At 36.6% G+C, this 26,967-nt stretch overlaps 1 protein-coding gene across 2 annotated transcripts in view; it reads left to right on the top strand.

The window, feature by feature from the left end:
• Nucleotides 1-26,967, top strand: part of ADGRL3 (adhesion G protein-coupled receptor L3) — a 771,395-nt gene that overhangs the window by 473,525 nt on the left and 270,903 nt on the right. Inside the window, exons 7-8 of one of the 2 annotated variants that reach the window (XM_081093223.1) lie at nucleotides 12,753-12,767; nucleotides 14,887-15,687. In XM_081093223.1, coding sequence (XP_080949349.1) covers nucleotides 12,753-12,767; nucleotides 14,887-15,687 — 816 coding nt within the window. Of the gene's footprint in view, nucleotides 1-12,752; nucleotides 12,768-14,886; nucleotides 15,688-26,967 lie in introns of those variants that run through there. The other variant, XM_081093222.1, reaches the window with a different exon arrangement.

The raw sequence follows: 26,967 nt of genomic DNA, 5'->3' as shown, positions 1-26,967 counted from the left end.
GTCTGTTTTATTAGAAAATAGAAAAAGATTAACATCTAGACACTGTTTTGTTTACACACACACGCACACACACACACACACACCCCTCTTAGCAGTTGCCTCTGGCCCACATATAGTAGCCTCAACTCTGATTTTGCCCAGACCCAAAGTAAACTATTTCCTGGGCAACCAGGCCTCCCTCCTCATTTACCCACTTTTCACCTCAAAGTGCTTCTATTTGTCTCTTAGTGTTTGGCCTGAGGCCTTTTCCAAGACCAGTAGCTGGCTTACTGGCTCCCAGCCATCTGCTTGTGTTGTGGGGAGTTTGTGCCAGTGATGATGGCCTGAACCTCTATGGAGGAAGGGTCTGCACACCATTCCCTCAGCTTTATGTTGCTCAGAGGTCTGGGCAGAATTCCTCCTTGCCAACAGGCAACTTCAGTAATACCATATATGGCAGCGGTTCTTCCTTTTCTGTCCCCCTCTCCCTGTTCCTTCATACTTCTTCTCTGGGATCACCTCCCAAATAAACCACCCACATTAAAGTTCTTATCTCGACCTCTACTTTCTGGAGATCCCAAATTAGGACACTATGCCCATAGGAACATTTAGGTTATGTTTGAGTAACTGAAAACATTTGTAGGCATCATCAATCCGTAAGTATTTAACAACTATTATTTAATTAAGGGGCGCAGGAATTGAGAGGAGGGGCTCAGTGGGGGAGAAAAGAGGGACATCTGTAACACTTTCCACAATAAAGATAAATTTTAAAGAATAATCAGTGTTGGGAAAATATTACATAGCCTTTTGTAAATCTGGTTCGACAAAACGTTAATCATCTAACCACCCCTTTTAACATTTAATATATTATCTACCTTCTTTTGGAGAGCGGCTCTAATCTTGTTGAGGAAGTGAGATTCACATGTTTGAAACAGTTGGCTGATATTGTAGAGAACCTGCTCCTTTCTGGCACTGTACTGAGTACTGCATTTCTTGTTAGCATGCTAATTGGAGTGATGTCTTACTCCAGATCTTCCAAGGCAATCTCCCAGTTGCAGCAGAACTTTCTTCCAAAGGCTTATCTCTCAAAAGCAGGCTTTCCAGAAAGCTGTGGGTCACACAGGAAGTTGTTGAAAACTTCATGGAAGTGCAGGATTTTATCCAGTCTTAGATAAATGTGTTGGAGATTGCAAAAGGCAGTATTAAATGACAAGTGGTGTGCACAGGGGCACAAATATAGGAGAATCATTATGTTCCATTCCAGAAGAGATGTCTAGGGAGAGAGTGTCCATGAACCAACTTTTGTGTGCGCATGTGCAAAAAGGGAATTTTATGTGTAAGAAAATAATATATTAAAATGAAAGCAATGTATTCATTTATACATAGCTTTGCACAAGTAAAATCAAATGTGTCCTAATAAAAACTCTGGCATATATCTACTAAGTTATGTTGTATTTGTGGTAGGTACATAAAAGATACAGTAGGGCATTTTACAGCTGTGGGCATGATCTGGTTTACTAAACATCAACACCTTGCTCCCATTGTATTGTATTGTCATAAGCAAGGATAAAATGACTGTCACATGGACTGGGAGAGAGCAGGTCATATTCTCTGTGAGCATCTATTCTAAATATCACATGCTTGGCCATTTGGTCAGAATGGCTCTAGGGCATTTATTACATAAGCCTAACCCACAATCATTTCCTGTGGGACATAAGGGACTGGAAAAAGGAAGAGTTTGTCTGTCTTCAGAATATAAAATTATTTTTCTCCACAGTACTGTCAAGAGAAGTGCTGACCATTTTCAAACATTTTGTTTATTTCTCAATTATCAGCTTAAAAATGTATAGGGCTAAATTTGCTTCTGTTTTTATTTGTCTAACTGGAAGTAAATTACGTTTGCGAATGACCTATTTTTCTGGTGGTAAATTTTAAAAAGGCATCAAATTGACATCATAAAATCCAAATAATTAACTTAAGCTACCTTCCTTTTCTATAGAGAAGTGTGTAGCTCAAGAAACAATAGAATCTTTCAAAGCCTTAACCAACTCCTCATTGACCCTTTTCTAAATATATCCATGTACATTTCAGAAGTATAGATCTGGTCCTATTACACTGCCACTGACTAAGGTTAACAACATAGCATTGCTGCCTTGAAAAATAACCTCTCTCTCTGCCTTCTTGAAGTTTGCAAGATAAACATGCACCAATTTTAAATGAAAGTGAGCATCAGTGAACTAGACAGATTTATTGAGTTAGCTTGTAGCAAAATGAGCTTGTTTGGTTCGCACATACTTTCTCTGGTAGTAAATGTTTTAATCTATTGATGCCATGGAGAGATGCTACATTAGCTATAAAACAGAAAGAGGGCACTGTTCAGTGACAGGAGCAATAATATGTGTGGTGCAGTAAACACTCTGCAAGAATTTAATGGCCCTGAATTCAAATAGACAATGTATAGTCTCCTAACCTGAAGATTCATAAAGACTGCTGATTCCTCCAAATGCTTAAACTTAACTTAGACATGATATTAAGTCATCCATTTTATGGTTGTAGAAGAGAATGTGTTTGGCTTCAAAAAGAAGGAAAACCCATTCTCATCGTACTGCCACACATCGGATTTTTTTTATTCTGTTCTTCCTTTCATGGTATAAGCATTTGTTTTCTATTTTTGTTGCTAAGGAGTTATAGTTTTCCATCACAACCCCCACTTCTCTAAAATTTGTAGGTGCAGTATAGCCTGGCACCTCACAATGATCTAAGAAATACATGCTACGCATGTCACAAGAGAAATGATGTTAAGATATTTGTGAGTTACGATGTCATTCAGAAATCTAAGAACTCTAAAACTTCCCTTCACACTGTACAGTCAAAATTTACAACTTGAGATTTCATTCCAAATATTGTACTTTGGATCTGCTTTTCATATTAGTTGACATTTGAAGTAAGGCATCAAACTATTGTGTTACTTCATTTCCCAGGTGAGAAAAATTCTAAGTTGTAAGCACCTCACTAATATTAGTTATTCTCATTACTTTTGTCATCATCCTCTTTCATGTTTGCTAGAGAGCATTACAGACTTTAAAAGTGTAGGCTCAGCCCTTACCAGTTTGGCTCAGTGGATAGAGTGTCGGCCTGCGGACTGAAGGGTCGCGGGTTCGATTCCGGTCAAGGGCACATACCTTGGTTGCGGGCACATCCCCAGTGGGAGGTGTGCAGGAGGCAGCTGATCGATGTTTCTCTCTCATCGATGGTCCCAACTCTCTATCCCTCTCCCTCTCTGTAAAAAATCAATAAAATATATTTTTTAAAAAAAGTGTAGGCTCAGAAGTTCAAACACCCACTCTACTGAGTGCTAGTTATAGGTCCTCCTTAGTCAGTCTCCTCACCTGTGTAATAATGACAATAATCTCAACAGGGATTTTGTGAGGATTAAATAAAATAATATGGATAAAGTATTCAGCAAATAGACTGAGTTAGTATAAATGCTAAGTAAGCAAGACCAAAAATAACTTGTTTCAATGTCAGTAGGGAGAAATGCCACAGAGAGTGCAAAATCTTTCTTTGCAGTTGATTGTAGAATAAATATTTTGCCGTGTAGATTTATAAGTAGGTAGTGAGAGAAATAATGGACTCCATAGAGAGATAAAAAGTAGTGCCTCAGCACGATTTTATGTGCCTACTTAGCAGAAGTAAAAGCCATCCTTTGCCATTGGTAAGATTTGTCTCCTCCTTTGTTCACATCATTGAACAAACCAAGTTCATATTTGGAGCCATTTGTCTGTGATTTTAAAAGCATGTCAGTGCCAGCATTTACAATAAGATGGTTACAATAACACATTGAGTTATATTAGAATCTGGGGAAGCCTCGGTGAATGATACAGGTGCTCTGCCTTCAAGAACCTCTAGGTAATTCCAGAAGGAGGACAGAGAGAAGGTAAAAACAACAAGTGCCTAGAGCAGTGATGGCGAACCTTTTGAGCTCGGCGTGTCAGCATTTTGTAAAACCCTAACTTAACTCTGGTGCCGTGTCACATATAGAAATTTTTTGATATTTGCAGCCAGAGTAAAACAAAGATTTATATTTTTGATATTTATTTTACATATTTAAATGCCATTTAACAAAGAAAAATCAACCAGAAAAATGAGTTCGTGTGTCACCTCTGACACGCGTGTCATAGGTTCGCCATCACTGGCCTAGAGAATAGCAAACGAGACAGTGCGAGGGAAGTAAAAACCAGCCACTGGTTTGTTTTTGTACTGGCTCATGAGCTATCTTTTACATTTTTAAGAGCTTTTAAAAACAAGCAAAAGAAATCACCATCGTGCCACACAGCCTGTATGTGCCTCCTGAAGCCTAAATGTTTCACAACCCAGCCCTTTGCAGAAAACATTTGCAAATCCCTGAACTAGAACACCCCCCCCCCAAATTATGTTGAAATCCGTTATTCAGTATGGTTACTGAATAAAGTAGTGTTCGTGAGAGAATAATTTATAATCAAAGACAGAGTTTGGGTTAACTAGGAAATAAGAGGCCTGAGCGGTTCTGAACTAGGGCAATCATGAGAGCAAGAGTTGAGGAATCGCTATAGGTGTGCCATAAAAATGGATAAGCTGTTGTGAAACATATGATTAGCATATAGGATTAGTAAGGCATACACTTACAAAGATACTGTAAGAAACACACTTTTGGAAAGTTATAATAATGAATCTAAAGATCTGGAATGTATCCAGATGAATTGCTATTAGCATCTTAGTTTTATCAAAGACCAAAAAAATAAAGGAGTAAGGATCTTAAATCGACTTTTCAAGAGATTATATTGTGTATTTTCTACTAGTGGATTGTGAAATTAATTTTGTTTGTTTTTGTTTACAGTTGTGGAAATTGTATTTGTATCAGTAACCTTGTTATCATTAACCAGATTACTGTGAAATATAAAATATAGCCTGCTCTTTGACTAGTGTGAATCTAGTCCTGAGTGGGTTGGAGTTTTTGAAAGACTTATACCGAGTAGCTCCTCAGATTCCTAGTCCATCCTCAGAATGTTGGCCAGCAGTAATGGAACTTGAAATCTTTCAGCTTCTAGTTTATTTCATCAGTAAAATTAGGATAGTCATTCCTACCCTCAGAGTATATAAAACTAAGTGAATCAAAAAAAGCACATACTTAATAATTTTTTACATTCTGTTGAGTTAAAAAAAAATGTGTTCTAGGGGTTAATCTTAAATCTCTGAATTGATTTTTCCTATTTGTAAAATATCAGGTGGGACTAAATGACACCCAAAAAGTATTTCAGCACCCAAACCCTGGATCTATCAATTATGAAGTATTTACTAAACATCTGGGATTAGATCTAGGTTCATTTCGAATATCTACTTTGTTGCCTATCCAGAGCTGGATGCGTAGAACATAGTTATAAGAACAGTCAAATAATGTATATTGCTCAGGAACGAATGGACAACAATTTCCATAGGAAGTTTTATTTTACTCACACTGTTCTGTTATTTTAGCTTCAGCTTCTCTTAACAATTCCCCCTCTCTCGATTGTGGTTTGTGTTAATCTCTTTACACAGGTTCCTTTGAAAGCATTTAAAAATAGCTTATCATTGGTAAATAAATATATTGAAAAATCTCAGTTATTAAGCTACAAGCATCCCTAAGGCAGTAGCTCAGTTTCTTCCTCTGTAACATATTCATATTCATACAAGAACCACCAAATCCACCCAATGTCCTGGAGGACTAAATAACAGAATCCACAGATGGAGTATTCGCACAGTATGTGTTCGGTAATTGTTAGGTACTCTGATTTATTATTGTCTCTATACCCTCAGCTCTGAGAGCCTTGCACGTAACAAATGTATTCAATAGATCTAATATGTCAGTATACATATATAGTCTTAGCCATACTGAGGGGACTTTCTCTATGTCTTTTGTTTAGCAATTCTAAATGCCCTGTGGTTGTTGCTCAGTGGTAATCAGTATAAAAAGGTACATCTTTGAACGAAATGTAATGTTGACTTTAATTCTTACCAATAATAACTTTGCAAATTATTATTTTTACTGGAGCTGTTATCAGATTCTCAAAAGTCTCTCCTAATTAGCACCATTTTATTTTAAAAGGCTGAATTAACACTTTGAAAGATTTTACAGACCCATCTGGGATGGAAAGTTTGAGTATAAAATAAAAGGCAATCTCAGTTTCTGCAGCATCTATAGATACTGTATTTAAGTGTTTAAGTTAGAATGTGTCTGGTGAAAGCATTTTATAAATTATTGACATTTTCAATCTACACTCTGCAGGAGGGAATTCATTAGGAGCTGTTAATTCTGGAGACACATATAAAGTCATTATAATGCAAGGTGCTTGAGCGGCACTTTTATTCACTGATGCACAGGTAATATTTGGAAAACATAATTTAGAAGCTGAGCTGCAGCGATTACCTGTCTTTCATTAAATAAAGGATTAGTATTTTGTTTACTGAAAGAGACAGATGTCTGTCAGTTTTTGATATGCAGTATACAAAAAATTAATGAACTTCACGGGTTTTTTATTTCTATTTACTGAAGTGCTTCTGTATTTTTTTTTTTTTTGGCAGATGTGAAATGGAATAAGGGAAAATTTTCTCTGTTTCAGAACAATAAGAATTAATAAGACATGTGGTTTTCAGCACAAGTTTTTTTCAAGTGATAAGAAAATCCTGTTTCCTTGGCAAAGAAATGAGTAACCCATTTTCCCCCAATTATTTTATCTTCTCCGGAGGGATGCATTGCATCACTGGTCTCAGGGTTAATAACACTGAAAAGTATGACATTCAGGCTCCTTTCTTTGGAAATACCACAGTGCAATCCATCATTGCATGGAGGAATGAGAAATATCAATTAAACTATTTATATATGCTGGGCACTGGCAATGCAATAACAAATAAGACCAAAACATGAATTTGAACTCTAGCTGGTTTCTGCTCAGTGGTTAGAACATTGGACCTCACACCAAAGGGTCGAGGATTTAATTCTTGTCAAGGGCACATACCTCAGTTGCAGGCTCTATCCCTGGCCCCAGTCAGGGTATGTATGGGAGGCAATCAATTGATGTGTCTCTCTGTCTCTATTCCTGTCTTCCACTCTCTAAAAAACCAATGGAAAAAATGTCGTCAGCTGAGGATTAACAAAAAACAAAACAGAAATAAAAACAAACATTGATTTGAATTCCAATTCTATGCATCCGTTTTTCCAACTTTATTTTTATTGTTGATCTTATTCCAGATCTCTCCATGCATCCTCCCCTCCCATTTGCCAGTTCTACTCAGACCCGACCCTGCCCTCCTTCTGGCCATCACCACACTGTCAGTGTCTATGCATCATGCATATATGTTCTTTGGCTAATCTCTTCACCTTTTTTCATGCAGTTCCCTGCTCGCTCCCTTCTTCCAATGGCAGCTGTCCATCTGTTCCATGTATCCATGCCTCTTTTTCTATTTTGTTTATAACTTTATTTTGTTCACTAGATTCCACATATAAATGAGATCATATGGTATTTGTCTTTCTCTGACTGGCTTATTTCACTTAGCATAATAATCTCCAGGTCCATCCATGCTGTTGCAAAAGGGAAGATTTTGTTGTTTTTGACAACCACATAGTTTGTATAAATTACCATAGCTTTTTTATCCACCCATCTGCTGATAGGCACTTTGGCTATTTCCAGATCATTGCTATTATAAGTAGCACTGCTATGCATATATTCTTTTGAATTGATGTTTTGGCATTCTTAGGATATATTCCCAGAAATGGGCTCGCTGGGTCAAAATTTTTAATTTTTTGGAAACTCTATACTGTTTTCCACAGAGGCTGCACCAATCTGTTTTGCCACCAACAGGAGGTACAGAAGGGTTCCCTTTTCTCCAAATCCTTGCCAGCACTTGTTGTTTGTTGATTTATTGATGGCATCCATTCTGTCAGGTGTGAGGTGATATCTCATTGTGGTTTTAATTTGCATCTCTCTGGTGATTAGTGACATTGAACATTTTTGTTTGTGGAAGATGCACTATCAGCAAATTTGCATCCAAGACAGATTTTTTTTTTTTACTACTTAATTAGTTTGCCTTCCTGTCATTTTTTTTTAACTACCCAGCTTCCCTGTGATAAGGGTACCCAACTAAGCACCCAACACGCATGTCATAGGTTCGCCATCACTAGTCTAAGCCAATGTAACCAAGAAAATAATTCTGTTTAAAATATGCTATATTTCAGTGAAAAAAATACATATTCATAAATTATTTAATACCTTATAGCCATCTTATGTTTCCTGTAAGTAGCTATTTATTTCAGAAACATAGAGGTATCATTGGATTATAACTCTCTCCTCATTTCAAACATTTAAATTGTAGTTAGAAAATGTGTTGTATAACTTCATTTTAAAAGAAAATTTAGGCTACATTAGAATTAGATACAATCTCATACTTCTTAGTTATGGCACTAACAATTTTTGGCACACACATTTTATTTGACTCTAATTCTCAATGCAGTTTGAAAAGGCTTGGCAATAGATGCATATGCTCTCTCATCCATACCTTTTTAATTTAAAGAATGCAATTCACAAGTATTATAGATGGTGCAGATATGGATAGAACTCATAACATCTTATTTTCTAAACAGTGACATGATTATATATTATATCTATTTTATGAACTGTTGGGAAATGAAAGGAGCTTATGCTAATCTTTTTTCCCATTTCTTCCTTTTATACAGACTAAAATTACCCTTAGTTTGAATTTGTCATTTGCTCTAACCCCAGGATATAGCTTATGACGTTAAGTTTGACAAAGGACAACAATGAAATAATTTTAAGGAAATGTATAACTATATTTACAGAGGCCTGGTGGACAATGAAAATAGTTTGGGGATTAAAGGTGAAGAGTGAAAAGAAGAGAAACTAGTTCCAAAGAGGTTTGGAAACGAATACTGACAGCTCTAATGTCAGAATGCAGGATATCGGATGAGACAACATGACAGCAGGTCCTGAAGAAGGCCTGACACAATTGTCATCTTGCAATTCATTTATTTATGATTTTATTAGAGAGAGGAGAGGAGTATTTTCAGCCTAAATATTTAGATCATTACAGGCTACTTTGTAGCAGCAAGTTTTTCTTGTCAAACTAACTCTCAAGATCATTCATGCATTTTTGTCTTCATTTTCTTTTTATTCTTTCCAGTTTTTATTTTAATGAGTTATAGATACAAACTTCTTGTACAGTTTACTTCCCTCCTTGTCCATTGAAGTATTTAAAAATATTATGCAGATTTATGTTTTCCACATATGATTTGACATAGTAAATCCAGACTCTTTTACCACATTTTTCTTTTTATTTGGCTTGAAATCTCAAGAAGCAGAATTAACCATTTTTATTTGAATTATATGTTAATTCAGTAGCTATTTACTGAGAATTTACTATGTGCCAGGCCCTGTGAGGTTGTAAAGGATACAGTAGTAAGCATGTCTTTAGTACCCATACAATTTGTTTGTTTGTGTTTTTCAAGGGAGGGAAACTTCTAGAATCCGAATAAGATGATGGAAAAATGACTGGCTAATCCTAAATGTTACTAAGCTTTTCAATGACAAATTGTGTTTGCCTTGCTAGTTTTTATTATGGGAATATGATTTGTGTGTGCTTGTTTCAACTTAAATTATGGGATTGTTTTACTTCCGTCTTGAAAATAGCAAATAAATGATAAATGAGCTACAACCAGTCATGACATAGGCAAGACCATAATAATTTTCTCCAAAGTAGAACTGCCTAATAAATCTTAATTTTAAGTAACCCGCAAGTAACAGAAGCAAGCTTTGCTTATGCTACAGCTTATGCCAATATTTCTGAAATGAGACTAGGGCCAGAGAATTAAACGCAACATTTTACCTAATGACAACTGAGAAAATATAGGTGAAAGTTCTTTGCGGGGAGAAACAGTGCATTCGTGCATTTAAGTGTAACAGTATTTAAGAATATAAAACCTTATCAATACCTTCTATCACATATTCCATTTCCTCATTAACCACCAAGAAATTAGCATATTTGCCTTTAACTATAATACCACCTAAGAATTTTATGTGAAATAAGACTAAAGTTGTGTGAATATACGTTGTATATTTTAGAATACCTTCCTTTATAATTCTCAAAAGGATATCTATTTAGAGCTGTTTCAAGGAATGAAATTAGTTCTAGAAATTCTTTGCAGGGTAGTCTTTGAAACCGTCAACATTGGTATGACTTTTCACTACCAGCCTCCACCTTGTTGTAATGGGCCTCAAGTCCGAGCTTTTGAGACTGTCTGTACTAATAAAAGAGTAATATGCTCATTAGACCAGAAGACCTTCCAGATGTCCTTCCAGACAATGCTGGGGGCTTGGCTGGCCTGCAAACCACCCCAGCCCCTGGCCCAGGCCAGTCCCACCCTCCAAGGGGATCCCACCCTGATTCAGAACCCCCTGCGGGGCAGACCAGCCAGCTCCCACAATGCACCAGGCCTCTATCTATACCAGTGTTTCTCAATCTTCTGGACCTTTAAATACAGTTCTTCATGTTGTAACCCAACCCTAAAATTATTTTCATTGCCACTTCATAACTGTAATGTTGCTACTGTTATGAATCATAATGTAAATATCTGATATGCAGGATGGTCTTAGGTGACCCCTGTGAAAGGGTCGTTCGACCGCCAAAGGGCTTGCAACCCACAGGTTGAAAACCACTGATCTATAATAATAAAAGGATAACAAGCTAATTAGACTGGGAGACTTTCCGGCCATCCTTCCAGACAAAGCCATGGTGGCGGGGCAGAGGCGGTGGTTAGGGGCAATCAGGCCAGGAGTGGAGGGCAGTTGTGGGTGAGCAGGCCGGCAGAGGAGGGCAGTTGGGGACAAGCAGGCTGGCAATGGAGGGCAGTTGGGGGTGATCAGGCCAGCAGAGGGGGGGCAGTTGGGTGCGAGAAGGCCGGCAGGCAGTGTGGTTAGGGGTGATCCGGCAGGCAGGCGGGTGAGCAGTTAGAAGCCAGCGGTCCCAGATTGTGAGATGGATGTCCCAGATTGGAGAAGGTGCAGGTCGGGCTCAGGGACAACTTCCTTCCCCCTGTGCACAAATTTCATGCACTGGGCCACTAGTTGATTAAATAATTGCTTAAGATGCTTAGTTATTCTTCTCCTAGTTGTCAGCCCTAACTCAGGTTTAGCAGGAAGTGCATCTCTTGGGTAAAGCTTTATACTTACAGTCCAAAGAACATTGCAGTTTCTCAGCAAAGATTAATTGAGAATTATGATAAATTATAACAATTTAATAGTTTTTATGAGTCCTAGAAGTACTGTTAAAGTAAGATCTGTATATTAGTGAGATCAGGAATCTAAAAAAGAAAATCCCATTTTTTAACTTCGTAAATATAATTATATACACACACATATATATATATATATATATATATATATATATACATATATATGAATGATATTAAAGTTTCAAAAAGTCAATGAAGATAAATTAAGTGTAATTTTGAAAATAATTGAAGAAATGAGCTTAGCTAAGTCAAAGCATAAAAATCTCAGCCAAATATAATTACCCAAAATAATATTTCTCCCTTGTTTTGAAACTTTCCTAGTTTTAAATTTATTTATTGTGCATAATATCCCAGTTTATCCCTTTCTCTGAAATTCTCTTTGATTTACATCACTTGAAACTTGTGTTTTTTAAGTTTGTGATATGAGCCCATTCTTCCCTTGCTCTTTTCCTCTATTTTCCATTGGGCTCTTTTTTTTTCTTGTTGTGATCTAAGCAAATTGTTTCTGATGAGACACATATTTATAGGATAATGAAGATGCTACTTGATGTGCTTCATGAACATGTTATAGCTTCCCAGAATGCTCCCTGATTTGTATGGATTAGTACCTGAAAACTAATAATAGAATCTAATTTGAGAGATATGTAACCATAACATATTTGAGAATCAACTTATTCTTATAAGAGTGTGTTTAAAACTCAGTTCAGAATTTCAGAAAAGGCCAGAGCAGGTGACTTATTATTTATATCAACCTTCTAATACAGATTTTTTTCCAAAAGGCATTATTTTTCCACAATAATATAAAATATTGAAGAGTGGGAGGAAGAGAGTATCTTCAAAAAGGATTCTAAATCCATTTTTCAGGGTGAGAGCATTCCCTGTTAATGGGTAGCCTCATGGGGTTCATTTCTCATCAGACTGACAGGCTATGGAAAAAATCTTAGGCCTCAGGAAATGAGTCACAGAGTCCTTTCTTCTGAAGAGATTCATTCTGGAGATGGATACAAAGCAAGACTATTATGGTAAAGAGTGGTATAAACTTCAGTATTTCAAAAATGAATCTAGCCAAACAATTTGAAAGTTTTCTGTGTATTTTACCAACCTGCCTTTCAAATGGAAATTTTGGTGTTCTTACTGTGAATATTGTATTTCCTATACCTATAGTTACAAAGGATGTTTATTCAATCTTAGCTTGATGAACTTTTGTCTTAGTTTTTCTGTTTGTACTGTAACTTTAAGATGATAATATGATTTTTGTTATATTTTAGAAAATAATTTTGCTAGAGGAATGGGTTTGTAAAAATAAGCCATATAATGTTCAATAAAGCAAGTATGAGTGAAATTAATTATATACTTTCAGTTTGGAAGAGGTGAATAAAAAGTGCTTGGCCAATACCGTACCATTAATCTGTTCTCTTTTCTTCTTTCTCTCTCTTTACTTCTCTCTCTCCAATAGAAGTGGAACAAAAAGGTAATTAAATACCTTTCATAAATTATATATTATTTATAGGCTAAGTTATTTAACAGTTTAACATTTAGTTAACATAATTTTGTTATTAATTCTTATCTATTTTATGAAAAATTATTTACTACTTCTGCTGCTCAACTTCACTTTAATTTGTTGGCTTGACCAGTGCTGGTTTGATTCTTATATCCTAAGACAGTTTAATAGTGTAAACATTTTAATTGTGTGTTTTATTCCTCTTTATTTTTAAATAAGTAGTTAGAAATCCAGTAGATGGTGATGGATAGTGATTGCTTTAGAGTTGTTTTTATTTCTATACTAATTTTTCATAACTTTGATATTGTTTCCCCTGTTTCTTTATTTTTAACTATTGGGGGAAAAGAGAGATGGATTTCTTGAAATATCTTAAAATAAATTACTTTTGAAACCAGGGGCTGATTATTAATTAACATAAAGTTTATATGTAATTTTTACAACAATGCCTACCCATCCTTTATAATTATATCCATCATATTAGAATCCTGGGAAATTCTTCTAACATCAGTTTTATAAATTGAATTGGCCCTCTATCCCTGTTATGGAAGAGTTTGATAGCTTTTCCCTGAATTTTTTTATTTCTCCAAAAGTAAAACTTTGGGCACTTTAATAATGTACTTTTCTTTTTAATAACCTCCAAATCCCAGCTCAGTTTCACTTTAGGCTGCTTCTGGTGGATCTAGGCTTATAGTTTCTATTAAACATCTAATTACTAACATCAAGAAAATAATACTTTTTTCATTAATCATTAAAATATTGGGTAAACATCCAAGTTCCTTGTGAATTTCTAATTCCACAACCCAATACACGTGTAATCATTTGAAACATAACAGTAGACTGCATGATTATTTTTCAGTGTGTTTGCTTTGCAAAAATAGTACAGCAGTGTTTCCCATAGCAGGTTCAGAAGAATATTCCACTGCAAAGAGGCTCTGTAGAAAGGATTCCCTGATCAAACCAGTTGGCAAAACTTGCTCACTTTCCCACTTCTGCTTCGGAGATTCACTAATGTACCTGAGCTATTGGAATCTCTGCCACAACTCTTTCTAGCATGATACGGGTTTATACGTGATTCTAAGGACCCTTTTTTCTTCCTGTGTAACTTCTAGCTATACTACTAGAAAGGTGTTCCGAGGACCACCCTTTGGGAAACATTGCTTTATAACCCCTTTGTTACAGATCAATCAGCCAAGCTTTCTTACCACCACTGACACAATGTGCTACTGAATCATATAAAAATCAACTTAATCAGATACCTCTTACCCATGTTCAGTCTGAAGTATGAGCAGCAAAATATTATAGCAAGTATTTTAATGCTCTTCTCATGTAACAGTAAAAGGTACATGTTTTTAAGTTCCAATACTACTGTATTTAACAGGACATTTTTAACTGATTAAAATCTAGACCTTGGGTTCTGCTCTGTAACCTTTCACCTTTTCTTCTCTCGTTATTCCTTCTTTCCTTTCTTTCTCTTCCTTTCTCCTTTCCCTTCCAGTATTCATCCATCACTCATTTTTAATTGTGTGGGTTGCATGCTCTGTGTACACTATCGCAGCTTTAAGAGCTTTGTTTACTAGAACATTCAGTGGCCTGTATTGCAGGGCTTTACTTTCCCTTTGCTATTATATTTAATTACTATTGGATTTCTACATATTTCTTAATGACCAGTATTGAATAGCTGATATCATTGGAGTAAAAACAATATTTTTTGGACATTTTAAATAAGATACACAAAAACATTATGTATTAACACTTGCATTTGTAATGTCTATAGGATACATAGACATACAGCTCATTTGTATATGTATAACCTAAAATATGATAATACATGTGTACAAAGGTGGAAATCAAAGGAAAGCACAGCTACTCATAAAAGGCCAATTTTTTTCAGCAAACGAAATCGAAATGATTTTACGTAAAAGTCGAATGTGTATGACTACATTGTGTTCTCAGAAGAATGCAGCAAAAATAATTAAGTGGTGGTGGGTATCTCTTGTTAGAGTTGCATTCCACTTTGTGGAAAATAAGAACGAGTTGCAAAATATAAAAATTAATATATTTATTATTTTAACTCTTTTCCTTCCAACAGTTTTTCTTTGTCCTGGACTACTAAAGGGAGTGTACCAGAGTGAACATTTGTTTGAGTCTGACCACCAATCTGGGGCATGGTGCAAAGACCCTCTGCAGGCTTCTGACAAGATTTATTATATGCCCTGGACCCCTTACAGAACTGACACCCTGACCGAGTACTCATCCAAGGATGACTTCATTGCTGGAAGGCCAACTACAACCTACAAGCTTCCTCACAGGGTGGATGGCACAGGGTTTGTAGTGTATGATGGAGCTTTGTTCTTCAACAAAGAGCGTACCAGGAACATAGTAAAGTTTGATTTGCGGACTAGGATAAAGAGTGGAGAGGCTATCATCGCAAATGCCAACTACCACGATACCTCCCCTTACCGATGGGGAGGTAAATCGGACATAGACCTAGCAGTGGATGAGAATGGGCTATGGGTCATCTATGCAACAGAACAAAACAATGGTAAAATTGTCATTAGTCAATTGAACCCTTACACCTTACGGATCGAAGGGACATGGGACACTGCCTATGATAAAAGGTCAGCTTCCAACGCGTTTATGATTTGTGGGATTCTGTATGTGGTCAAATCTGTATATGAGGATGATGACAACGAGGCCACAGGGAATAAGATTGATTACATTTACAACACCGACCAAAGTAAGGATAGTGTGGTGGATGTGCCCTTTCCCAACTCGTACCAGTACATAGCAGCTGTGGATTACAACCCCAGGGACAACCTTCTTTACGTATGGAATAACTATCACGTCGTGAAATATTCTTTGGATTTCGGACCTCTGGATAGTAGATCAGGTAAGTTTGACTTTTGATGGTTCTCAAAAGGGAAAAGGTTTACAATTTATTCTCAATAAGTTTATTGTACATTTGATTAGACTGCTTTGGTGGTCTTTTTCTGGCTACTGTACCTGAAGTAGTTCATTGTTTTTTCACCTAAACAATGCTGCTATTGAACACATTCAGCTATAAAACCTGACTCTTTCTCCTCTGGGCAGCTTGTCTCTAGTCGTTAGCCCTTCTTTGAAGGGCATTTTGGTTATAAGCTGATTAATTCTTCAGGTAGTGTAGTACCCAGAATCTCTACTGAATAGAATGCTACTCCATCTAGTTCATTGTGACTTGCCTTCAGAAGTGTTCTCCAGTTGGAAAACATCAAAGGGTTGGCTCTTATGAATGCTCCCACAGTCTTACACCAATATATTCACCTCGTAGAAAACTTCATATATGACCACCTCTAATTTTGTCAGTTTGACTATAAATATGTATGAGTGTCCCTAACTGGTACATATAAAAAAAATGGTCATAACTGATAAATATTTAAAAATCTTAATTTTATTTAAAAAAAATGCAAAACACAGCTCTGAGTAAACTTTAGATAATATTTAATTCCCTTTATGTACAAGTGTCTTTTAAATACTAGGACATACTGTTTCATTTTCATAAGTTGCATTTTTTTTTTAATTTTACTGACACAACTGAGCAGAATTATCTTAGCTTAGAAGCTAAAATATTTCAGACTAGCAATAATATTTTTCTTATGGTAAAGCATAATGGAAAATTAAGATAAAGGCATCTGAATTTTGATAGAAATATAGCAATTCAAAGTGTATTTTTTTTATTTCAGTGTGTACATCTTAACACCGAAATAACTGAAAACATTTACAGTTTATTCTCAATAGGTTTATTGTACATTTTTATTAGACTGTCTTTTTTATTTTCTCTATTGCTTTTACCATTATTTCACTATCAAAATATTCTGCTTTCTAGCTTAGGTCATTTTATACATCTCTTCTTATACAACTAGATTCTAAGTTCCATATAACCTTGTCTTACCCATCCTTTCATTAGATTTTAAGTTGGCCATTATTTCTATCTTCTCAGACACTAGTGTAATAGGTGGCATATGCAAATAAAGATTCAATAACTCTTTGATGAATGACTGAAGGAATGAATGGCTTTTCACTTCTTACTGTGATATAATGCCAAATTAGGTGGCATTTTCTCTAATGCCTGAGAGACTGCAGTCAGAGTGATAGCAATTCTATCCATGACCAGAAATGCAGATATTATGTTGAATTTGTGTGTGTGTGTGTGTATGTGGAAGGAGAAGCCTAACTATTCAGGAGCATCAAAACAACTTCTCATTACTCATTCCTCAAAAATCTCCTAACAACTGCAGTATCTGACTTACCTCTATACAGGTTAGGTTTCTCAATCCAATGTGCCTTTCCATTGAAAACCTAAGCAAGAATCATCTGGAGAATTATGGGAAGGTACTTTCTTCAGGGCTGTGATATTTTTAACCACAATTTATATTTTGACAGTGGAAACTCTGTTGATGAGTAGTTCTTAGCATTTTTTTTTTTTACTTTGAATTGAAAGAGGAAGTAATTTCTTCTCACCTCCAGAGAAATCCTATCTAATAAAAGAGGAATATGCAAATTAACCATCACTCCATCACTCTGTCACAAAGATGGCAGCTGCCATGGAGCAGGAGCGAGCAGGAGGCTTGGGTTGCCCCAATGATGGAGGAAGCCAAGCTTCCCGCCTGCCCTGGCCAGACCTGGGTTCCGCTCAAGGCTACAAAGTTTCAATTATAGAAGATAAATAAATCCCAGATACCTGCTGAAAAAAAGAAAAAGAAAAAAAGGACAGGCTGGGAGCTTGGGTCGCCGGGGGGCATGGCCAACCTGAAAACAGCCATCAGCCCCTCACCCAGGCTGGCCAGGCAACCCAGCAGGACCCCTCTCCCCACCCTAAAGGGAGTGTGGCCAGCCTGAAAACAGCCCTCAGCCCCTCACCCAGGCTGGCCACACCCCCAAGGGGTGAGGGACCCCACTGGGAGGCTTGACCAGCCTGCAAACAGCCATCAGCCCCTCACCCAGGCTGGCCAGGCACCCAAGCGGGACCCCCCACGCTGAAGGGGGTGTGGCCAACCTGAAAACGGCCCTCAGCCCCTCACCCAGGCTGGCCAGGAACCCAAGTAGGACCCCCACCCTGATCCGGAACACTCTTCAGGGCAAACCAGCTGGCCCCCACCCATGCACCAGGCCTCTGTCCTATATAATAAAAGGTTAATATGCAAATTGACCCTAACAGCAGAACAACTAGGAATGACTGGTCACTATGACACACACTGACCACCAGGGGGCAGACGCTCAATGCAGGAGCTGCCCCCTGGCGGTCAGTGTGCTCCCACAGGGGGAACTCTGCTCAGCCACAAGCCAGGCTGACAGCTGCCAGTACAGCGGTGGTGGTGGGAGCCTCTCCTACCTCCTCAACAGTGCTAAGGGTGTCCAACTACAGCTTAGGCCTGTTCCCCGTTGGCAAGTGGACATCCCCCAAGGGCTCCTGGGCTGCCAGAGGGATGTCTGATTGCCAGCTTAGGCCCAATCCCCCGGGGAGCAGGCCTAAGCCAGCAGGTGGACATCTCCCGACCGGTCCCAGACTGTGAGAGGGCACAGGCTGGGCTGAGGACCCCCCGAGTGCACAAATTTTTGTGCATTGGGCCTCTAGTAATAAATAATAAGTCATAATTTTTAGATTAGTCAGTTAATAAGGGGCAGTAACATATTTTAAGTTTTATTTATTGGAAAGACCATGCATTATTTTTATTTAGAACAATATGTAGTTTAAAATTAATTAACATTCCAAGGTTTTTGTTGGATGGATTGAGGCAAATTCCTAATTTAGTTTTTATAAATTATCTTTAAAGGGTACCTAGAGACTAGCCAAAAAAAAAAAATCCAACTCATATGAATAAATTTATATGTGTATGTATTCATATACAGGGTGTCCCCAAAAATGTATATAGCTGATAGCTCTATTTTGAATATGAAATATATTTTAATAAACACTGCCTTTATAATTATTCAAAGTGTGTGTATACATTTTTTTGCAACACCCTTTACATAACAAGTCACTGTAATTGTGGATATAAGGAAAATTACACACTCGTTTAATTTTCTTCATTTGTTTACATCTGGGAGTTAAAATATTAACCATCTTGCCCACATGTACTAGGCTCATATTTGTTAAAAGGATGTTATTTAAGTGGAAAACATTGAGGAATGATAAAGTTCAGCTTTTGAAACAAATTCCTAACTTAAGCCAGGAATTTTACACTTTTTAAACAATGAAGACCTCTGTTTTGCAAAGCTTGAGTTTTCACTCTTCTTAAATATATAAATATAATCATAAGATAATGTCATTTGTCATGCACAAATGCTCAAATTAAAAAGCTAGTACTTTGCTGTGAATTTATACTGCAATTTTGAGGTGGAAAGAATAAGTGTGGGAAGTACATTCTATGCATGATGTGTGGATATGAGAATTTCAATTAGCATTAATAGAGAGCGTTAATCTTTTTTCACACAAACAGTTCCAGATGCATGTTTTTCTTTGGTAAATTACATTGACCTTTTTTAAAGAAATTGCCTTTACTGAATTCTTATTATGGATCTTCTTATGTGTCTATGTGTAGAAACCAACTTATTATAAATATGTTAAGGTCATAAAAACTAATTCTAAGTATGTAGATCTAAAATGTATTTGCTGATGCCATGTGTTAGAAGCAGGGTGAGTGTTTTTGCGCTGATTTTAAGTAAGTTCTAATCAATGAACATTTACATTTTTGGAGGTTTTTTTGTAATTGAGTATTTGTGTTTTACTTCTACTGAATATAACTATTGTGTACATTAAGTTATTTGGATGTTGGAGGTTAAGAGACAAATCTGCGACTCTATGATGTGTAAAAATCTGTGGTGAAGAGTGCGTAAGTAGTGAGCATGGCTTGTGAGTCTGAAAGACTTGGCTTTGAATTCTACCTCTAGTTTTTGTGAGCTGGTTGCTCAGCCTCTTACTCTTGGTTTCCTCAGCTCTAAAGTGGGAAAAACAATACCTAGTTCAGAAGATTATTAGATTTTAATGAGATTATGCATGTAATAACACAACTTAATCTCATAACTACACATCAACCCTACAAAAACCATTATTATTCATATTTTATTTTATTTTAATTTTTACTGATTGATTTTTAGAGATAGAGGAAGAGAGAGAGAGAGATAAACATTGATTTGTTCCACATCTTTATGTATTCATTGGTTGATTCTTGTATGTACCATGATCAGGTGTTGAACCTGCAACCTGGTTGTATCAGGAAAACACTCTAACCAGGACATCCTTGTCTGGACATCCATATTTTTTAAATGAGGGATTAAGGTACTACGGTTCATATAACTTACTCAGAAATCTCCCAGCTATTCAAGTGCAGCCGGACTTTAATTTCCTGCTCCCTTCTGTGTCACTAGTGGTGCAAAAGTATGCTTACCGATGCTTTGTGTCTAGTTTCATTCATTGGATGGAAGTGATCCCAGTATCTCCATGTTCTGGACATCTAGATGCAAATCTAATTTGTAGGTTTTTCAATTAAGATGATTTCTATGGAATTGCATTCTAAAATATCATATCTACCCTTTAACCATGAAATCAGATGTATATTTATAACAAGAGTCAATTTTAAATTATGAAATTGTAAACTTTAAGGGAATACAAAGAAATACTTAGCTTCTCAGGAATATTCTACAGAGTAGTTTCAGAAGTGATTCACTTCCAGTTCTTTTTTTCCCAACACCCATTCTCAAAGTGCTCATTGTCCTGTCTTTTGTTATGTTGGATCAGTTACATGACATTTATGTTTTTGTATTCTTTTCAAGGTGAAACATCAGGGGAGTGGTAAATCTGTGAAAATGGTTATTTTCAAGATAGCTCTATAAGGAAATTGATTTTAATTTGATTTTTTTAAACTTGTATTTCAGATGTTCATCGTTGAATATAAGTTAAGTTTCTTCTGAAAAGTTTTTTTAATTGGCCTGCTCTTCTGAACAAAGTTTTAAAAAGTCTAAAATTTCTTCTCACTTTTCTCTAAAAACATTTTTCAGAACATTATGCTTTCTTTACTTATTCTGCATTATCTTAAATGCATGCTTGCCAGCTTTTTTTTTTCAAGTTTTCCAGATTGAAATTAGTGGGGAAATGAATCAGAGCTTGTTTGATATTGCTATTCAAATAGCTTATATTTGCAGAAACAATTTTTTTATCTTTAATTTCTTTATTGGTTAAAGTATTACAAGTGTGTCCTCATCCCCCCCAATTAACCCCCAACCCCACCCCCACTCTTGCTTTCATGCCCTGGTTGTCCATGTCCATTGGTTTGGCTGATATGCATGCATACAAGTCCTTTGGTTGATCTCTTCCCCTTACCCCCCCCTCCCCTACTTTCCCTCAGGAGATTGATAGTATGATTGCTGTTTGCAGAAACAATTTTTAATAACATACTTAGATCTCATGTGTTCAAGAATATACAAATGCAAATAATTTTCAGTTTACAAAAATCTTTATTCTGGAATTAAGGAGACTTTGATTCATATTGAACTAATCATATTAATATTGTTTTAGTTGTTATTACTTACAATTCCTTAGTGAGTACCTAATAAATAGGTGTCAGGATTTGTTGACTATTTTAAGAAATAAATAAATGAATTATATGTATATATGTTTAAAACCCTTCTTAATCAGAAGATTATGGAGTGGGAGTATTAGTTCTAAATTTTGTTTTATTAAGAGTAGATGAATCTTTACTCTTTGCCACAATTAAATATAATCCAGAGGATTTAAAATCACCCAGTTTTCTCTGACCACCCACACATAATTTCTTCCCTTCTTCACTCAGATTGTAGTGAGCCTTTGTAACCTGAAGGAAGTTTAGCGGATGATAAGGAGAAGTGCCAAAGCACAGTAAAACCTAATGTACTTCTTCCAGGCTGGTGTGGCTCAGTGGTTGAGTGCCAACCTATGAATCAGGAGGTCATGGTTTGATTCCTGGTTAGGGCACATGCCTGGGTTGTAGGCTCGATCCCAGTGGGGTGTATGCTGGAGGCAACTGATCAATGATTCTCTCTCATCATTGATGTTTCTTTCCCTCTCCCCCTCTCCCTTACTCTCTGAAATATATATTAAAACCTAATGTACTTTTTTTTTCAAAAAGTAATTAAAAGAAATTAAAGTCAGTAGTCTTACAATAGGAAAGAAGGTGAGCAGCTGTTCAATGAATTTTATGTTACAGAACGTGGTCTTAGATTTTTCAGTTGACAAATTGCGAGAATTTCTTCATATTGGAGAAAATGGAAAGTGTATTGTATTCAGAAATGAGTAGGAGTTTGTGTTCTGTTGAAAATAACATCTTGTGTGCATAGCAGGTGATTCAGTTTTGGAAACTTGTATCACACATGCTTGTAAGCATTAGCACCTGAGTGGGAAGCAAATGCAAAGGTGTTTCCTCTATTTTTTCTAAGCAGAGCTCCAAATCTAGAACTATCAGATCTAGCGTTTTATTCAAAAGTAAAAAAAAAAAAAAAAATCAAAAGTACTTTTAAATGAGCCTTTTCCCCATCACAAAAAATATGATATGAACTACACATTCATTATTGCCTTTAATTGGCTATCTTTTGTAAGAAACATATTACAAACCAAGTGATGCTTGACTATTTCACAGGTTGCTTGAGTGATTCTCCTGTTGTTATCATGACTCTAAAATAATATCTTGTTTTGATCTCTACAGTGTGAGAGAATCAAGGAATTCCATCACTTGCCTTCAGCTATTATCAGTGGCTGGTATTGACTGAATGACTTTCACTATTTAGTTCTTGCTCCCAAACCACCTCATGCCAAGATCATTATTCATTATCAGATAGGAGTGAGACTTGAGGTGTTTTCTTTGACTTTTCCAGTTTGTTTCTAAACTCTCCATAGAACAATCTAAACTTTTCCTGTCAAACATGCAAATGTTTTCCAGTGTTTCCTACTTAAGAGGGCTGGGGTAGGCTCTAGTTGATAACAAGAATAGGCAGAGAAGTCCAGCTCCAAAATTTTCCTAAAATTAGTGTCTGTAAGAAATCAAAAAATCTATTAGCTAAGATTTAGTGAAATATATCAAGCAATAAGGACAAATGAACCAATGAGAAAGACATGTAGCTACTCTCTTATACCTACTCTTTTGCTTCCCAAACATAATCCACATTTTCAGGAAAGCCCTTTGAAATTATTGTAAATGTAACCACTCTTGTATCTGCTGATAATAGTAGACTCTAAAACAACAAAAAGCCTACACAACACAGTTTAGCAATGCAGATAAGGTGAACCCTCTGTCCTTATAATATGTTAATAAGTGAATTTGTCTCCCCAGTAAAAGCTGTGGCTCTGTAGTGATGAATAAGAACTTTAAACACACATGACACCTCGTTAAAATGTAATTTTCACATCATATATCTGAGCCCTTTACTTTGACAGCTGAGTAATGTGAGTGCGAGGCAGAGAATCTTGAACATTTTGAAACTGTCACGTGTTTAATAGGTATCTGAATTTGCTTCCTGAGCGGTTTAGTTGAATACGGGGCACCCTAGACACAAAATAGAGCCAGAAGGCAGCGGGATCTTAAATCAAACTTGTCCTTAGCCTCTGGGTTGTGATTGCTTCACAGTTCCACTTGAGGTGCCTAACGGTCTCCAAAGTTTAATTTATATCTCTCTGGGTGAACTTTACAAAAAGCAAAAAAGAAAAGAAAGAAAAAAGCAGTCAGCTACTTGTTGCTAATTTCATCCTGGTCTGTATTTTTATTCATCTGCTGCTTCCTTGTCTGCAGAGGAGCCCTCTGTCTTTCCCTCCAATTCGTGCTTCTTTGTAGCCTATAGTGACAGCTGCTGCCTGAAGGGCATTGCTGCCGGGTGCCTTTTCAGGGACCAGAACCAAACTTGCCAATTTTGCAACAGCTATTTCATCGCCACGTACCATCAGCTACATTTTCTTATGTTTCTTGCACCTTTCTTCTATCCTCCTCTCTTTATAATTGAAGGGTAAGCCTATCCAGAATGGCTCCTTCTACTTCTCAGGCTCTGAATATCGAAATCCCGGTCCTGTATGTACAAGCAAAGCTGGACCTGGCTTTTGACAGCTGAGCCCAGCGTTAGCCATCAATCTAGCATCTAGGTGACCTTCCCAATAAATGAGACAAGATGGAAGGGATAAAAAGGTTCACAAATGTTACTAACGTATCCATGTTTTCCCTACAGAGCGATGTCCCTGATAAATGTATAATTATCGGGAAAGTAACCAAAATTATTTTTTGCATGTAAGGCACAATCATAAAAAGATGACTTGCTGTGAATATAAGCTTCCCATTCACACCAGCTGTTCTTCCTGTAGCCTTGTCATTGCTCATTAGCACATCCACCAGAGGGCAGGCAGGTGGAACCAGAATAGTTCTGCTGCTCTTTATTAGCAACATCTTGTAAGGGGCTAAAATGAGATTTCTGATTATCCAGGTTAAATCAGATGAAGACATGAAGACTCAAACATTTAAAGTTACCTGCCCAGAAAAACCCAGTTTATAAATGTAGATGTGGATTTCAAAGAAGCCCAGGTTTATTTGACTATATATCATGAAGCAGAAACACTTTATATTTACAATGGAAAAAATAGTAACTTACACAGCCATACAATAGAATATGATATAATGGCACATGGATTTGGTACAGTGTGTCTGTGTGTGTGTGTGTGTGTTCTTGGAAATGCTTGAAGAAACAGATTGAATTATATATTAGAGGATTAGAAGACAGAAATTTTTCAGAAATTCAGAGCAATTTGAAAGACTTTAGAGATTTGGGAGCTGGCTCTTTATTAAGCTGAATTATAATTGATAAGTGTTATTTCTATTTTCTTAAATCGGATATATTGCTAGCAATACTTTCATCTTTCCTTTCTATGAGCAAGATTGGCAAAATGGTGAAAAAGTAAAACGAAGAAAGTAGTAAGGGAAGAGAGGACTAAAAGGGAAACAAATATATTTTTCCTAGACGTCAATGAATAAGAAGTGAAAGAGTTCCCCTTTTTTCAAAGGAAAATTTATGAAAGAACATGCATTTTAAACTCTTAAAAAGTTATTTTCCAAGATTTATTTAATTACTTCACGTGGATAAAGGTAAAATTAAGGACAATGTATTGAATGCTTATACCTTGCCGGTTGGAATATAAATTGTTATAACCACTTTGGAAAGCAACTTGACTATCATCTAGTACAACCTACGTCTAGATAATTAACATACATTACATACTAGCCGATCCACTTCTGTGTTTCTGCCCTCGAGAAACAGTCATATTTGCATTCAGAGAGACTTGGACAAGGGTGCTCATTACAGCAATGCTTAAAATAAGGTAGGAGTGGCTCAGTGGTTGAGCGTCGACCTACGAACCAGGTTCCTGGTCCGGGCACATGCGTGGGTTGAGGCTCAATCCCCAGTGCAGGAGGCTGCCGATCAATGATTCTCTCTCGTCATTGATGTTTCGATCTCTCTCTCTCCCTCTCCCTTCCTTTCTCTGAAATCAATAAAAATACATTTTAATAAAATAATATAAAAGAGAGTATACCAGACTGTCCCTCAGTATGTTAAAGAACACAGGGTGTGGTAGGGAAGGAAGACAGCACAGTTTGTGGACAATAAGCAGCCAAAATAGAAGATGAACAGACAGCTATCTGTGCTGGCTCCAGAGATTTTAAAATTCTGGTCAATGTGGAGGCTGGAGGGAAGTAGTATATGATCAGTTATCCCATAGAAAGAAATATACCAAGTATTGGTATCTATCAAATGATAAGAAAAAATCTTACACTGGAATTTCCCTTTTCTAGTAATATACATATTATAGGCTCATTTGGCCTCAAGCTGACTTAAGTAACTCACAGAAGCCAGAATTGCAGCTTCCCAAAGCACCAGCAACCTTTAACTCCCATAACTCTGTCTATGAAATCATGAAATTGTGAATAAAAGAAGCCCTTTCTTGTCAGAAAAGGAAAATTTTGCTCTGAAATTTTAATTGATTGTGGCATATAATAGTAACTAGCATGTGTTTCAGCTGCTGTGCATACATAACAATTCTTAAGATGTGATTGCTTAAAAAGTGTTTCTTATATATCATCTTCACAGAATTTTCCCTTGAATATGAATATATTGACTTGTCATACATTTGAGTCTATGACTGTTTTTAGTGGAACTGTAATTTTGAAGTTTTCAGGAACATGGCAAAGTACTTCAGTAGAGGAACAAGACTAATGACTTGGCTGATTACATTCCAGAGCTAAGAATTTGAAATACCATGACACGGGTGCAAGCTTGGAAAAGCTAAAATTTTAAACCCTAACAGTGAACAGGAAGACTTACATGTAAATGAAGGTGGGGGTTATGGTTCTCTGATTTGCTACTGCAAAAGATAAGCCAATCAGAATAGATATGTGTCAGAAAATATTGAATTTCAGGACAGAATTCACATAAGGAATGTCAAAAATAATCATCTACTGGAGTTGAATTGTATATTGGAGTTAAAGTCTAAAGTCATGTATTAAAATAAAAATTAAGCCCTAACTGGTTTGGCTCAGTGGATAGAGCATCAGCCTGTGGACTGAAGGGTCCCAGGTTCAATTCTGGTCAAGGGCATGTACCTTGGTTGCAGTCACATCCCTGGTAGGAGGTGTGCAGGAGGCAGCTGATAGATGATTCTCTCTCATCGATGTTTCTAACTCTCTATCCCTCTCCCTTCCTCTCTGTAAAAAATCAATAAAATATAAAAAAATAATAAAAATTAAACAATCAAATTATGTTTCAAACTCCTGGAATAGTTTATAAAACATAGTGAGTTTTTTAAAAAATGTATTGCTATAGAGTACATAGGTAATATTATTTATTACTAGAGGCCCGTTGCATGAAGATATTCATGCAATAGGCCTTCCCTTCCCTTGGCAGCCCGCACCAGTTTTCCTCTGGCACCTGGGACCCAGGCCTCGCTCCAGCCAGAGCCTTCAGTCTTTGCTTCACTCCTACGTATGCAAATTAATCGCCATCTTTGTTGGATTAATTTGCATATTCTCCTGATTGGCTGGTGAGTGTAGTGGAGGGATGGTTAATTTACATGTTTGTCTATTATTAGGTAAGAATAGTGTGATGTATATCATATATAGTAAAAAGTACCTTT

The sequence above is a fragment of the Myotis nattereri genome (assembly GCF_964212035.1).
Source record: "Myotis nattereri genome assembly, chromosome: 1".
Classification (NCBI taxonomy): domain Eukaryota; kingdom Metazoa; phylum Chordata; class Mammalia; order Chiroptera; family Vespertilionidae; genus Myotis; species Myotis nattereri.
Note: the sequence above shows the minus strand (reverse complement) of the source record. Positions and strands in the feature narration are given on the sequence as shown.